The 15575-nt window shown below is 26.0% G+C and overlaps 1 protein-coding gene across 2 annotated transcripts in view; it reads right to left on the bottom strand.

Moving 5' to 3' along the window:
* LOC100200861 (protein scribble homolog) overlaps positions 1–15575 on the bottom strand; it is a 58986-nt gene that overhangs the window by 2408 nt on the left and 41003 nt on the right. For both annotated transcript variants that reach the window (XM_065796557.1, XM_065796558.1), the window contains exons 25-32: positions 14531–14599; positions 12807–12902; positions 12566–12646; positions 12217–12387; positions 11092–11139; positions 10871–10981; positions 1500–1676; positions 1304–1420 (exon numbers count right to left, since the gene is read on the bottom strand). In XM_065796557.1, the coding sequence (XP_065652629.1) occupies positions 1304–1420; positions 1500–1676; positions 10871–10981; positions 11092–11139; positions 12217–12387; positions 12566–12646; positions 12807–12902; positions 14531–14599 (870 nt within the window). The remainder of the gene's footprint in view (positions 1–1303; positions 1421–1499; positions 1677–10870; positions 10982–11091; positions 11140–12216; positions 12388–12565; positions 12647–12806; positions 12903–14530; positions 14600–15575) is intronic.

Raw genomic sequence — 15575 nt, 5'->3', positions numbered from 1 at the left:
TAGCATTTTAAAGCAACTTTCTCGTTCTATAGAGTTAAGGCTGTCAGCTAATTCATCTAATGAAACTATTTTTTGAAACTCTGCCAATTTGTATCGGGATGTGTTGAAAAAGTATAGTTACAAGTTTGATCTTAATTATATTCCGAAACTTATCCAACCCCTATCAAAAAACCGCAAGTGCATATAATCTGGTGTAACCCCCTACATACAGTAAAAATGCTTCTACCAAAATTGGTAAACTCTTTTTGGATTTAATAGACAAACACTTCCCAGTCGGCCATAAATACCACAAGATTTTTAATAGAAATACTTTAAAGGTGAGTTACAGTTTTATGCCAAACATCAAATTAATCGCTAATTATCATACAATGAAAAATACCACCTCAGATACCAATACACTTTTCAATTATATTATTAAAAGCTAGTGCCCTTTAAATTAACAGTGCCTTGTAAATAACATAGTCTATCAAGCCACTCTATACCCAGGCACTCTGGACGAGAATAAAAAAGTGCATTTTAGAATTAATGAAACCGCATTCAAACTTAGATACGCTAGCCATACGCTAGCAACAAAATCTTTTAATATTGAAAAATATAAAAACGATACTGAATTATCTAAGTATGATGATAAAAAGGGAGTGGAGTAAACCCAACAATTGAATGGAAAATTGTAAAACTTTGTAGATCTTACAATCCCATGATAAAACGATGCAACCCATGTCTATATGAAAAGTATATGTCACAATATCTTACACCAATGAAAACTTATTAAATAAGAGGAATTAGTATCTAAATGTAAGCATAATTTTTGTTATGACAACGGAGCTCACTCCACTGTAACTAAATTTTAACAATTTTTTTGTTTTTTGATTTGTATTACATGACTGATAATTGCCTTAAGGGATGAAACTATTAGTAAAACAAAAAATTGTATTTTCTTTGTTTATAAATTTATATATGTATAAAATGCTCTATCAAATAATATAAATAAGTGTTATTTATTATTGAGCACTCTTATATGTACAAGTGTTTTTGTATTTTATTTGCAAATACAAAATATAATTTTATTTATATATATATATATATATATATATATATATATATATATATATATATATATATATATATATATATATATATATATATATATATATATATATATATACATATACACGCAAAATTTCATTAAAATTATTCATGTAAATTTATTTTGTTATTAAAAAAACATATTAAAATAAACTAAATACAACTAATACTAAATATTCATTTAATACTAATTAAACCCATTTTTATTTCACTATACCTTGGATATAAATATACCCTCATCATCTTTGTCAAATGGGTTTCCAGGATGTCCTTTGGCACCACCACGTATACTTATTCCCAATTTTTCACCAAGTTTTTTTGAAATTTTTACTTCCTAAACAATAGAATTTCCTTTATAAAATTCTAGTTTAATATCAGTATTAGAAAAATATCAACACTTATACAAAAAATACTTTTAATCCAGGTGGAGGAGGATCATGGCGAACAAGTAACTTAATTTCTGGATCATTTGAAATAAGTGCCGCTACAGCTTCTTGATGTGATGCACGCCTCATATCTTTGTCATTGACTCTAAGTATTCTATCACCAATGCAAAGATTAGTTTTAGCTGCTTCACCAGTTGACATTATCTAGAATTGTTGTCAAGCAAAACATAATAAAAAATAAAAAATAAAAAATATTATGCAAAAAACTTTTAAACATTTTTCAAAAATAATAAATTTTTTCATTGTATTATTTAAACAATAAAACTTATGATACAAATAATTTAACAAGATTGTTCTGAACTTTTCAAGTATGAATAACAAACACAAAGAACAAAGTTGCCACAAATTATGTTCAAAGCCCTATTACAAAAAAATCATTCTAATGTACTTGTAGTATCATAACTAAAATTTGTAATCCTAATATGCTTGTAGCACACTAATTAATGGTTTATAAATAAACTGCACTTGAAATTAGGTAAGAGAGATCAGCAATTTATTGCCAAATTTTAAACTGTGAGATGATGGCATCAGGTTAGCAAAAAAAATTTGACACAAAGGTTTTACCATAAAACATAGAAACGAGATTGGCGTAGGCATTCGACAATGCAGTTAGATCTGCATTGTCGAATGCCAACACTAATTCTAAGGGCTGAGCAAAACAATCAGAGCACTGTTTTTATTGACAAATATTTATGAAAATTTAATTTTATCTTAAGACCTTAGTTACTCTATAAAGTTACAATACATTTTGCTCTATAAAGTTACATTATATATTACAACTTTAATTTAAGTCACGTTATTCTCATTAAGAATACTTATAAGCTAAATACTTAACTACCAGATGCAAATTTCTAAACCTCTTAATAAATGTACCATAAAATACCTGCTACATAAAACCATATAGGTAAATTTTTAAATACACAACATTTAAGTATCTAACATTTAAGATCAGTCAGTAGACAGGGCTTAAATTAAGAGTATTGCAAACGCGAATATTAATTGCTTTTTGCACCTTCACAATTAGTTTTTTCTTAAAAAAAGTTTTAAGCTATTTGTTTTATGTTTTTTCTAATTTAGTTTTTTTTTTTGGCCATTCCTAAAAATATAAAATAAACCAAAGTAAATTTAAAAAAAAACAACATAAACACTTCTAGAAAGTTTGATATTTTTTTAATATCAGTTTTAGCTCTTGCGATTTGAATGCTTTTCTCTGATAATAAAAATATTGAGTGAAAAGGAGATAACTGTTCCAATACTCATATGCACGCGTAGCCCAGATAAAAGATATTTAAAATGTTTTATTAGTCAATAGATAAATAAATTATATAGAAAATAAAAATTTAACAAACAGCGTATTATTAGTATGACAAAGTCTAATGCAATAAATGTCATGTGCAGTTGTTCAATATTATTAATCAATATTTAGATTCCTGAAGACAGATTACATTTAAAAGATCAAAGAGAAAAGTTGGGTCCAAAAGAATTATTTCAACTTGGCATCTTCAAAGAAACATACTATTGAATATAAATCAAAAAAAATATCACAGTTAAATGAAAATAACAGTTAATCAGTTAAATTTTGTGAGCTTTTTTAGATATAACTTTTTATAAACAAAAATAAGTAAATCTTTTTGAAAGTTATAAATTTAACTAAATTTAATTTTATAAGTTTTCTTTTAGATATGGAAGCCTGAAAGAAAACCATCAGGAGTTTACAATCTTTTGAAGTATCCAAAAATTGAGCATATTAGAATAAAGTTCGATTGAAGCTAAATTAGCAAATGCTTTTATGCTCGATCTGCAATTAGGACTAGGTTTGCTGATCCAACAAATATGACAACTTTATTTTTAGATAAACCCTAAATAGACAAAGGAAATTGGTTAAAGTACTGTGGCACTAAAAAACCAATGAGAATAACAGAGACTTTGTTTACCATGATCACCATGGTGTTGATGGTAAAATTGAAAAATTTAATGTAAGAGAAAAAAAAATCTAAGATGGTGAAGTTGTATTTAAAAGTACTACAGAGAAAATCTTTAGACTGTGTTTAAAGAGCTCCTACCTAAGCTTTATTACAGGGAATATCTTCTTCACAAAGTTTTACCACTTGTTGAAATAACAGGAAAAATTCATACTGTATATGTTTTACCACTTTTTACAAAGTTTTACCACTTGTTAAAACAACAGGAAAAATTCATACTGTATATACTGTATTCATATGTGTAAAATTCTTGAAAAAAAAAAATAATTTAGAGATATAAAAACATCACATTCCAAATAGAGATTCAAACCAATCTTAAGAGCTTTAATTTTGTAGATGTAACTTTTAACCTTCAAAAAATGTTCTACCAACTTTTTAAAAAACCAAATGACTAACTGCTCTACATTCACACTGAATCAAACCACCCACCTCAAGTCCATAAGCAGATCCCTCTCTCCATTAATGATCCACTTTCACAAAATTCTTCCAATGAAAAAATATTTAACTCATCAAAAACAGAATACGAAGAACCACTTAAACAAAACGGTTTTAAAAAATTAAACTTAAAGTACAACCCAAAAACAAGACTGCCCCTCCCCACCGAAAAAAGGAAAATGAACACAATTCGGTTCAACCCACCTTACAATAAAAGCGTCTCTACCAATGTTGACCAAATCTTTATGCAATTAATAGATTTTTTTTTTTTTGTTATTCACCTACCCAAGGCCGAGAAGACCACTTCAGATGAGGAGGCTGCTTAATAGTGGTTATAACTCTCTCTCAACTCTATAACTCCGAAACACAAATCTTGACCAACAAGGCTGCTGCGCGGAGAAACAAGTTGAGCGCAGTACTACCAGGGACATGGTGGGGATCAAACTCGGAACTTCTCGCTTATAAAGCAAGCGCTTAACCACTACACCACTACCGCATGCAATTAATAGATAAGCATTTTCCATCTTCAAACAAATTACATAAACTATTCAATCAAAACACCACAAATATTAGAGACAGCCTTTGAAACAATATTTCAAAAATCATAAAAAGTCACAACAAAAAAATAAATTCAAAAAGCACGTCTGAAAATTTCCCTTGTAATTGCAAATCAAAAGTAATCTGCCCATTAAATTAATAATGTAGAGCAACAAATATAATTTACAAATGCATAAAATCTTCTCCAAACACACACATACTTTGGTTTATCAAAGGGTGGGTGGAAAAGGATATGGAAATCATAAGCAATCATTTAAAAATAAAAAACTTTCAAATGCAACCACGCTCTCAAAATATATATGGAAAATTAGGGAAAAACTCAAAGTAACACCTGAATCAACCTGGCCTATCCTAAGAATAGCCCCTACTTACAACAACACAACAAAAAAATATTCACTTTGTCTATATGAAAAACAAATCATTTCACTTGATAAAAATTCCAAAAAGCTACTTTATAAAAAAACTGTGATTTCCAAATGCAGTCACAAAAATAAATTTCTTTTAAGCAACCACAAACCTGAATTAGATATATGCACTTGTAACAATAGTTTTTCTGCATAGTATTTTATGTATAGTATTATGTAACTAGCTCCATTTGTATATAGTTATTTAAACAAAAAAAAATTATATTTGTACTTCATCTGGTGATTGCAATAGCATGAAATTTAAAATAGTGAAAATCGTATAGTTTTATTTTTTACATATGGCTATTTCCACGATAAATTTCTTATTTAAAAATGTTTTTTTTCTAAAATCTTTTTTTCTTTAATTCTAGTTTAAATACCTTAAAATTATTTTTTAAATAGATTTTGAGTAGAAAATATTTGAACCAAGTAGATACATTTGATGAATGTTAGCAGCTGTTTTTTCATTTTATTATTCGAAAAAGTGAGAAAAAAAGTTGTAAATTTTTGAGAAATGGAATCAAAATTAGAAGTAAGAAAAAAACACAGAATATTAAGCTAATTATGTTTCTAGGAACACTGATAAAAAGAAAGTAATATCCATAGTATGATCTAAGAGATATCAAGAAAAATTGAAAACCAATCCTAATAAAAAAGCAAAACTAAAAGTTGTAAAAAGTCATGCTCAAAAATGAAGACTTATAAGCCAATCTCAAAGACTAACCTCATCTTTTAAAAATGTTCAACAAAGAGGAAAAGCAATAAAAAAAGTTTTAAAAGTGCTACCAAATTCAAAAAATAAACAAGCTGCAATTCTTTCTATTCTTTCAAATCGCTCGGCTTGTAAAGAAAATCCAGGTCTATCTCAAGCATGTTCAAAGCTGTATGGTCTTTCTGAAAGTGATGTTTTAGCAGTTGTAAACTTTTATAATTGAGATGAAGTTTCCCAAATACACCGAACAAAAAAGATGTCACTTGAATTGAATTATCTGGCGGAAAAACAAACAGTATTTTAATGCGTCATTTTTAATAGACACTAAAAGAAGCTTTTCAGTTATTCAAGGAAAAGCATCAGCACATCAAAATTGGACAAATTATTTTGTGAAAAATTTTCATCTAATGTTTGTGTTTGTATGAAAGTATGTGATTTCTCTTCGATGCATTAACAAAATCAATTCAAGCATCTTCAATCAAAGTTGAATCTGAAATGATAAATAACTTTGTTTGTGAACCATATGCATACAATTGCGCCTCTGACAAATGGGTTGAAAGAAATGGTATGAAGCAGTTTGATAAACACTTGCAAACTGTTGATACATTTGGTTTTAAGGTATCCTAACTAAAACATGCAAACATCGAAAAAAGTTAAAAGAAATCTACTGTAACAGAACTCATCATATTACATATCAGTGATGCGTGATAAGTTCATTATACATGCATTTGTAAAGAAAAACCAATCAACAATTTTTAAGAAACTGAATAGGCTGAAAACATTAGGTGTTTTTAAAAAAATAAACCCCAAGTGACTCATTTTGGTCAAAATCAAGTTTCGATCATGACCCTTGCAGTCTGGAACATTGAGCTAAAAACATTAGTTTCTGATTCAACTGATCACACAAAGTCTTCAGTTATACTGTATATTGACAAAATCCTTCACTTTATTCCTAATTGAGTCAAAGAAGTACATATGTTCAGCGACAATGCCACTTCTCAGTTCAAAAACAAAAGCTTAATAGCTGCAATAGTTGTGTTTGAAAAACATTTTCAAAAAAAAATCCTTCTGGCATTTCTTTGCAGCTATGCAAGGGAAAGGAATGTTTAAAAGAATAGGACCTACTCTTGAGTGAATTGCAGCACTGAGAGTTGAACCTAGTCAATGCGAGATCAGGTCAGCAGCAGATTTTGCATGAAAAATCAAAGATATATCAAAATCACATTATTTTTATGTTCAGAATGATAACGTTGTTCCTATGATGTTTTCAGCTGAGTATAATAAAATTTATTACAAAATAACTAATCTTTTTGTTTCGTCACAAAACATTGTGTTACTCAATTGATAGATTTTTCTGCAAAATAAAATTTTATGTCAAAATCGATTTTTTAATGGCGTAAACTTTTTTCAAAAGATATGCAAACTATAGTTCATTTCGTGCTTTTAAGGTAAAAGTTCATCAAACTACAGTACAGGAGCATTGGGTTGAAAAAAAGTCATAACCCTAATATATATATATATATATATATATATATATATATATATATATATATATATATACACACACACATATATATATATATATATACATATATATATATATATATATATATATATATATATATATATATATATATATATACATATATATATATATATATATATATATATATATATATATATATATATATATATATATATATATATATATATATATGAAGACTTTATTTTTAAAACATGATATGCGCCATTTTCAAAAAAAAAGTAGAAAATGTGTGGTTTAATTTTAGTTAACAAGGACCTAACAGACATTGGGTCCGATTATATGCTAAGCACAGCATAACCCTATATTTTCTACTTCTAAAAAATGTTTATTTTCAAAACACGGTATAGAATTTTCAATTCATTTGTGGTATTTTTCAATTCAAGTGCGGTATTTAATTGTCACCAATCTGTGGCAAATGTATTTAATTTATATTTACAAATCACTATATATTATTGCTGAACTTAATAGTAATATTTATGCTGAATTGGGTAAGTTTGCACAAAATCTGCGACAGCCATTGAGTCTGAGGTAATAGGGAGAAAGAGTATCTGAACACTTTTTTATTAGAAAATTTGAACAAAAGTCTATGCAAATATCTAACTCATGTAAATTCTATGATATTAAAATAGTAAAGTTTCTTAAATGTTTACAATTTTACTTTTAAAGTTTTCTACAAATAAGTTTAGTTGAAAGAAAAAAGGGTACGTAATATGTACATATATTTAGAATACAATAAACTATAAAATTAACTATAAAATTGTTTTAAATTGCATTTTAAATAACAAAAATTAAAAAAAAAAATGACTTAAACTTGCTACGCCACGACCTTAACTTTTACAAAACCAGTAAGGGGGTTTTAAAAAGTGTGTTTTTATTAGAAACATAAATAAAAATTCTGATTATATATTTAAAACAAACCATTTCATTAAAATTTATTTTATTTAAAAATCAAAAAAATTTTAAATTACCCAATATAAAGGTAATAATGAAATCTAGAGTTTTACAGCTATTTTACCACGCTCTCATTAAACATTCTTAAACAAGTCCCCAACAAGGATAGAATTTAGAAAACCATCAAAATAGTATTATACTGCGTGTAGTATTTGAAGAGTCAACTCGGATGCTATTAACTAATAATGCAAGAGGCATTGCAGATGTGCATGTGGTAAGTATTTGAATTTTTAATTGACTTTCAAAAATCTCTGAAATATCTTTGAAACTCTCTATTATCATAATCATAAATAATATAATTATTGAATATACTTTAATTTATATATATAGAATGTAAAATTTTGTAATTTTTTAAAATCTGTTTTTAAAGTTACTAAAGTTTAATTTTTTGATGTTTTAGTTCATGAAACATTTTCTGTTTTGTAGGTGATGTATTGGATTTGTATTTCAACAAGCTGTTAATTTTATAGAAGCAGGATCATCTTATTTTAGATATAAGTAAGTTGTTATTTATTTTTTATTGTTTCTGTTTTTGTTAGATATTCAATCGTGTTTTATATGAATCTAATTATTTAGTACAGTATTATTGTCTGGTGGTGATATTCAGGTTAGATTTCATAAAGTTAAATATACTTTTAAAGAACCTTTCAAATTTACTACTTAAAAAATTTACATTTGCTATTTTTTAGTTTCTAATTCAACAATTTTTTTGTACAAAATGTTTAAAAATAAATAAAATGTTTTGATTGTTAATTAAGTTAAGTGCCATAGCACTAACATATCACATATCACATATTGTAGATTTTAAATTCTAACTTATCTTTATCTTCATTTTAAAGTTTGCATTTATATTAATGTAGTAAAGTTATACATTTACTTATGGACTGTTTAAATAAAATGTGTTTGATTTTCTAGGTGAAGTTGCAGTTAGTATTTTTCTGTCATTGCCGATGACACGGGTTTTAAAATGGAGGGGCACAATTGTCAATTTCTAAAAAAAGTCTCTATATCTAGAACAGCCGATAAGATTTACCCTTAATTCATTTGGGAAGGGATTGCTCTTACCAAAAGTAAAGTGGGAGGAGTTATAGTGGGCAGTGGAAAATACTTAACAACATCTACAAATAGAAGTTTTAGTTTAAAATGCATATTTTTATTGATCTGTTTTTTAAATTTTGTTTGTAAATAAATAAATCTGTTACAAAATACCAAATTTTTAACTAATTAATTTTAACTAAATAATATAAATTTAACTATTAATATAAATTAATACTAAGTTTATAAAGAAATTTTGTTGAAAAGTAATACATTTTATTTTTACACTAAACACCATCAAAACTTAAGTCAGCAGAACATACAAAATATTAAAATGATTTGAGAGCTGCTATGACAGTGTTTATGATTCTCCGTGTAAAAATAAAATTATGTTGTCATTTAAGATTTTGTGAATACTTTAAATTAAAGTTAAATATTTTCATAATAATCAAAATTTATCACTGAATTAGGTATCCATAGGTATCTAATAAGTTTTTACAATATGAAAGAACCTAAAAATCAATTTTTAACATCTATTTATTTTTTGTTTATTTTTATAACTTTACCTTTTTAAATTTAGTTGTTATTTTATTTCTTTAGTTCTACTTTGGTAAAATTAGTTTGTTGCAATCAAGGTAAGAATAATTTTATTTTCTTGTCAAATTACAAAATTTGTTTGCGCTGATAGCTTTTATGTTTTTGTTATTTTGTGTAATAGCTAATTGTAATTGCAAAAAATGTCTTTTCTTACAGATTTTGACAATTTTTGACTATTTTTAACAATGCTCTAGAAAAAAAAACTAGTAAATCAAAAAAAAAATTCTTTTTTTCAAATCCATGCTTTATGCAAGCAGAATTCTATTGGGCCTAAAAATTATTTTTTTGTTATCTTTTGTAGAAGGAAAAATTACTGTTACGTTTTTAAATTTTTTTTTTATTAATTCAGTGTTCTTATGGGGAAATACAAATTAAATTTTTGTTAACTTAATTAACTTTTTTTGGTCAAATTTTTCCATTTCCTTGTATTGTCATCGAAAATGATTAAGTGTGCAAAATTTGAGCAAAATTGGTTGAGAAAAAAGCTTTAAAAATTGATTTCAAATTTTGTGTCACACAAACATATATATATAGAAAGTAACCTTATATAAAGCATGGAATGAAAATAATTATTAAAAGATATTTAGGTCTTTTAAAGTTTATAAACTTTCCATATTATTCTTATAAAATGGATATACCACATTTTGCTAATAAGCTGTAATTGGATATAAAGTATTTTGAAAGTAAATGTGAATTTATAAATAAATTATTATTATTATTTTTTTTAATTTACCAATATTTCAATTATTAACTATATCTAATTTACTTTATGTGTATATACATAAAGCAACAATATTTTTTTCAAATATATGAGACATGATTGTGTGGCGACAAAAGTCAATTATTTCAATACCACAAAAATGGATATAATACATTTTGAAAACACATTTGTTATATATACACACACAAACACAGGCACATATACCCAAAATAAAGCATGGATGTCAGTTAAAGAAAATATTTATAGAATGTATCAATACTTATGTAGCACTGGCAATAGCCCCCTTGTTCCATCTTGTTTTACCAAACCCTGGTCAAATATTTATCCCAGTCATTTATTGTGTTTTTGAGCATATGTTATTCTGTTATATCGGTTTAAAAAAAAAATCATTAATTACCTTGGACACAAATATTCCTGGCTCATTAACACCAAATGGGTGTGACACTACATCAGAACCACCAACAATACTCATCCCGAGAGGACCAGATGTTTTTTTTAACAAGATTTCCTTGATATAACAAATATTATAATTATATTATCAAATAGAAAATAAAATCAAATAACAAACTAATAAAAACATTTTTTTATTTAAAAATTTAAATGAACAACATCTATTACCTCTACTAAAAGCTTTGGTTCTCCTCTTTCATCGGGAATAAGTTCAACCTTAATCACGACCGCATTATATTAGAAAGTTATGTAGAGTAAAATGTTTAATGATAATAATAATAATAATAATAATAATAATAATAATAACAATAATAATAATAATAATATTTTATGCAGCAATAGTCCCATTTAGGAAATAAAACAAACTAAAAGTTTTATGTATAAATGGTCCATTCATTTTAGATTTGTTAGAGTGCGATGACATTGATTGAATTATTCTTAAAATATCTAGCTGGTTAGTTAAACTAGTGTTTAACTAACCAGCATTTCAAAAAACAATATGCTCGCTTATTGTTTATTTTCATTTATTAGAAATTTTAGCATATAAATTCTTTGAATAGTCGAACACAAGCAAGTGAATGCACGAGGAAAGAATTAAATAAATCATGGTAAAGGAGAATTTGTTTTTCTAACAAAGCAAACTTAGTCAGTTATTCATATAAAAATAAAGCCTAATAGAAAAGGAAAAATAGACAAAAACAATACATAAAATAAAACACAAAACTATTTATAAATATAGATGAACAAAAAAATAAAACAAGCATTACTAGACAAACCAAAACATAAATAATAAAAATCAACCGCAAAAAGAAAACAAACTTAAAATGATATGCGACAGAAAAAAAAACATTGCCTTTGTTTAAAAAAATTTTTTGCAGTGGTAGGCTTCTCAGAATTGCATCTATTTTTACCAGCGCTCTATTTTTACCAGAGGCATTATATCATAAATGACATTGCTTCTTATGCTTTACCCTTGTGATTTAGACCTGTTCGGTACTGCAGTAAATTTATTACAAATACCCAAAAACCAACTACACTTACAACTTTTTCAAGAATCAATGTTTTTGAAAAAGCAATATAAGAAAAAAAAAAAAAATTAAAGCCCTAAAGTTAGTCTTTTATTATTAAACTTAAAATGATAAAAAATGTGCCTAATCAGAAAGCCAAACAAAACAAAGTCACTGACAGAACCCAAATGTTGTTAAATCCTAATGTTGTTAAACCCTAATGTTACCATAGATAATTATTATGAATAATATTATTAATGAAAAGAATATATAAAAAAAAAAATACCTTAGTTGTTTCACCAATTGTTTTAACATTACCATTTATTTGTGACAATGGTTTCATCTTTTTATGAATAACACGTTCTCGATGAGCAACCAATGAAACTTTTTCTGTTGAATTGATAAGAATTTTAACAACATCGTCATGTTTTGCTTCACGAACATCTACATTATTTATCTAGAAAACAAACAAAAAAAATATTTAAAAAAAATAGAAGTTTTAAAACAAGAAATTTTTAATTTGGTATAAGTAAAACAATATATACCCCCTCGTAACTGATAATAAAGATGTTTTAAAAAAATGTTTAATTTATTGTTTCAATAAAAAAAATATATATATATTCAAGTTGACCTACAGATAACAATCTATCTCCAACTTGCAACCGATTATCAAGTGCTGCAGGACCATTATCTGATATTTTACTGATGTAAATACCCTAACACAACATACATGATGCATATACAGGGTATATTAATTAATTTAACAGAATACATTTACATACAATTACAGAACATATTATTTAATTTAACAGAATATATTATTTTACACTATAAATACTTTAAAATATTAGTTATAATTGATAAAACAAAGAAAACCTCATCATTTTTGTTGTTATATGGATTAGCACCTTTTCCACCAGCTATACTAAATCCTAGGCCCTTTGCATCTCTGATAAGTATCACAGGTATTGTCTAAAAAATGAAATTATAAATATTAAAAATAACTTAAACACTAATGCAAAGAGTATAAACTTTAAAATGATAACAAGCAAATTTTTGTATTTTTTAAAATACCTTAGCTGATAAAATTCTAAAACAAATATAAAGTAAATATAAAACTTTATTATTTTTCAGCTAATCTTGAGTTCAAAGTTGAGTCATAATATTTATTTTAAAAAAGAAGTTGAAAATAAATTAAATATATTTAAAATGGTTCTATAAATTCCGTCAAACCTAAAACATACAAAAAAAACTTGTAACATGTTGTTTAAGTTGAATGTTAAAAATGTCGAATTTTAAAATGATTGAAAAAAAATAAATAAAAGAAATTATAAATTGAAAAAACGAACACATATAAAGTGCTCTTTTACAAGCAATAAAATAAAAAACATTTATATCATTTAAAAACATCCTTTAGTTCATTGATCTCTTTTAAATAATAAATCTTTTGTGATTTTTTTTATTCTTAATATATCAATTTTGTTACATCTCTCCCCCTCTCTCTCTCTCTCTCTCTCTCTCTCTCTCTCTCTCTCTCTCTCTCTCTCTCTCTCTCTCTCTCTCTCTCTCTCTCTCTCTCTCTCTCTCTCTCAACCTCTCTAACTGAAACATAAGACTTAACAAACAAGGTTGCTGCATTGACAAACAAGTTAAGTGTGGATCTAGCAGGTATATGGTGGGGATCAAATTCAAAACCTTTAGTTTACAATGCAAAACCACTACATCTGTTGTCTGATATAGCTAGAATTTACAATTAATAAAGCATGATAAAAACATTTGGGATTGAACAAGCAATGTTTTACTTATTTATTTTAAATGTCAACAAAGTGTTAAAAATAACAGGCAGGGGTCAAATGAACGATGTTATTTTCAATTTAAATGTACCAATAAAGTGCTAAAAATGACAGTTTTTTAATTGATTTTTTTTTTATAAATAAAACAATGTCATCAAAGTGTGATTAAGTTATCTTAGAATTAGGGTCAAAATGATAACTTTTTAATTCTTTATATATACTAAATATCGCTTTTACATATTTTACTTAATGTTTATTATTATTTTTTTACAAAATTAGAAAATAAAGATAGATTTAAGCAGCTGTGGGGTAGTGGTTAGAGCTTTGGCTCAGAACCAAGAGGTTTAAAGTTTGATGCAGCCTGTGACCAGAAAAGCAACATAGTTAGGGAAGGAGACATAAATTTCCCGGTTAAATGCTCATCCATGGTATCCTTAGGTTTTTTTGGAACACCTTAATAAACTTTAAAATGTTTTTCTTTATGTTTCTGCTAAAGGTCATAACTAATAAATTTAAATATTTTGTAATAAACTTGGCAATTTGTTTTGGTTCATGGTTTTGCCATGAAGAGTTGCAACCTTTTTAAATTAAAACACTAACTAAGTTATTAAATTTAACATATATCAAATAAATGATCAAATAAATCAATAATTATAAATGATCAAATAAATCAATGTATCAAATATTTTATTGTTAGCTTTGACATACTTTAAAATACTTTCTGATTAAACTTATGGTAGACAAGTTTAAATTCTGTGGTAACAAAAAAATAAATTAATCTCAATTGTTGTCAATAAAAATTTTTACCAGAGTCTCGATTTCAATATCTTCAATTTCAGGTTCTGCTGCAAATCTGACACTTTTTTCTTTCTGGTTCTAGAATAATACAAAACAAATAAAATTATTTTATCTTAGCAATAGAGAACAATTATGACTTTCTTATATTATTATTATTTTAAATCAAATAATAAATGTTCAAGAATTAAGCTATGTAAGTAAATTTGTTATCTGAAATTAACAGGTTGTCAAAACAGTTTTTGCGGTTTTTGAATCAATAATAATTCCAACTTAGAGAAATTTTACAAGCAATCCAGCTACTTAAAAATATAATTTTAAAGCTTCCAATAAGTTGATCCCAGTTTCAAGTTGTATTCATATCATAAAGAAAACATTGGTAAGTAAGTTTGTTTAAAAACAACTACTTGTTATGTAAGCACAACAACTAACAAATTTTGTTTTCTAAACAAATTTTTTATTGGAAAAACAAGTAAAAAAAAATTATTTTTCAATCTTGTGTGCAGGTTTAACTTAATTATTTAATATTTTTAATTCTTTAATTCAATTAATCTTTCTGATAATCTTATCTTTTTTTTAATTATATTTTTATCTGGTTTTTATTAAATTTTTATTTGCTAATTATACAACTATATAAGCTTAATATATACAAAAATATATACAAAAATTGAAGAAAAAGCAAACATTTAGAGTTTGCTTTTTTTCACTTTTTATTATACTTTATTAATATTTGCTTATTATACAAATAATAACACTAATTTTTTGATTACTAAAAAAAGTAATCTAAAAATTCAATTAACGATTCTGCGGCAGATCTTCCAATGATGCCCTTTCTCTTTTAGATAAGGTGCAAAAACATTGTAAACATAGTTGAACCTGCTCTTTCAGCCAACCTTCAACCATTATCACATTGCCATGTTGCTTCACTTACTCTTTTCTATAAGTACTATAATGGGCACTGCTCTAAAAAGCTAGTGTCTCTTGTCTCATACACTAAAATTCATTCTCGTATTACTCGTCATTAAATTAAGTCTCATCATTTTACTATGACTGTTCC

Source organism: Hydra vulgaris, chromosome 04 (genome assembly GCF_038396675.1).
Source record: "Hydra vulgaris chromosome 04, alternate assembly HydraT2T_AEP".
Lineage (NCBI taxonomy): Eukaryota > Metazoa > Cnidaria > Hydrozoa > Anthoathecata > Hydridae > Hydra > Hydra vulgaris.
The sequence above is the reverse complement of the archived record's forward strand: the minus strand, read 5'-3'. Positions and strand labels throughout refer to the sequence as shown.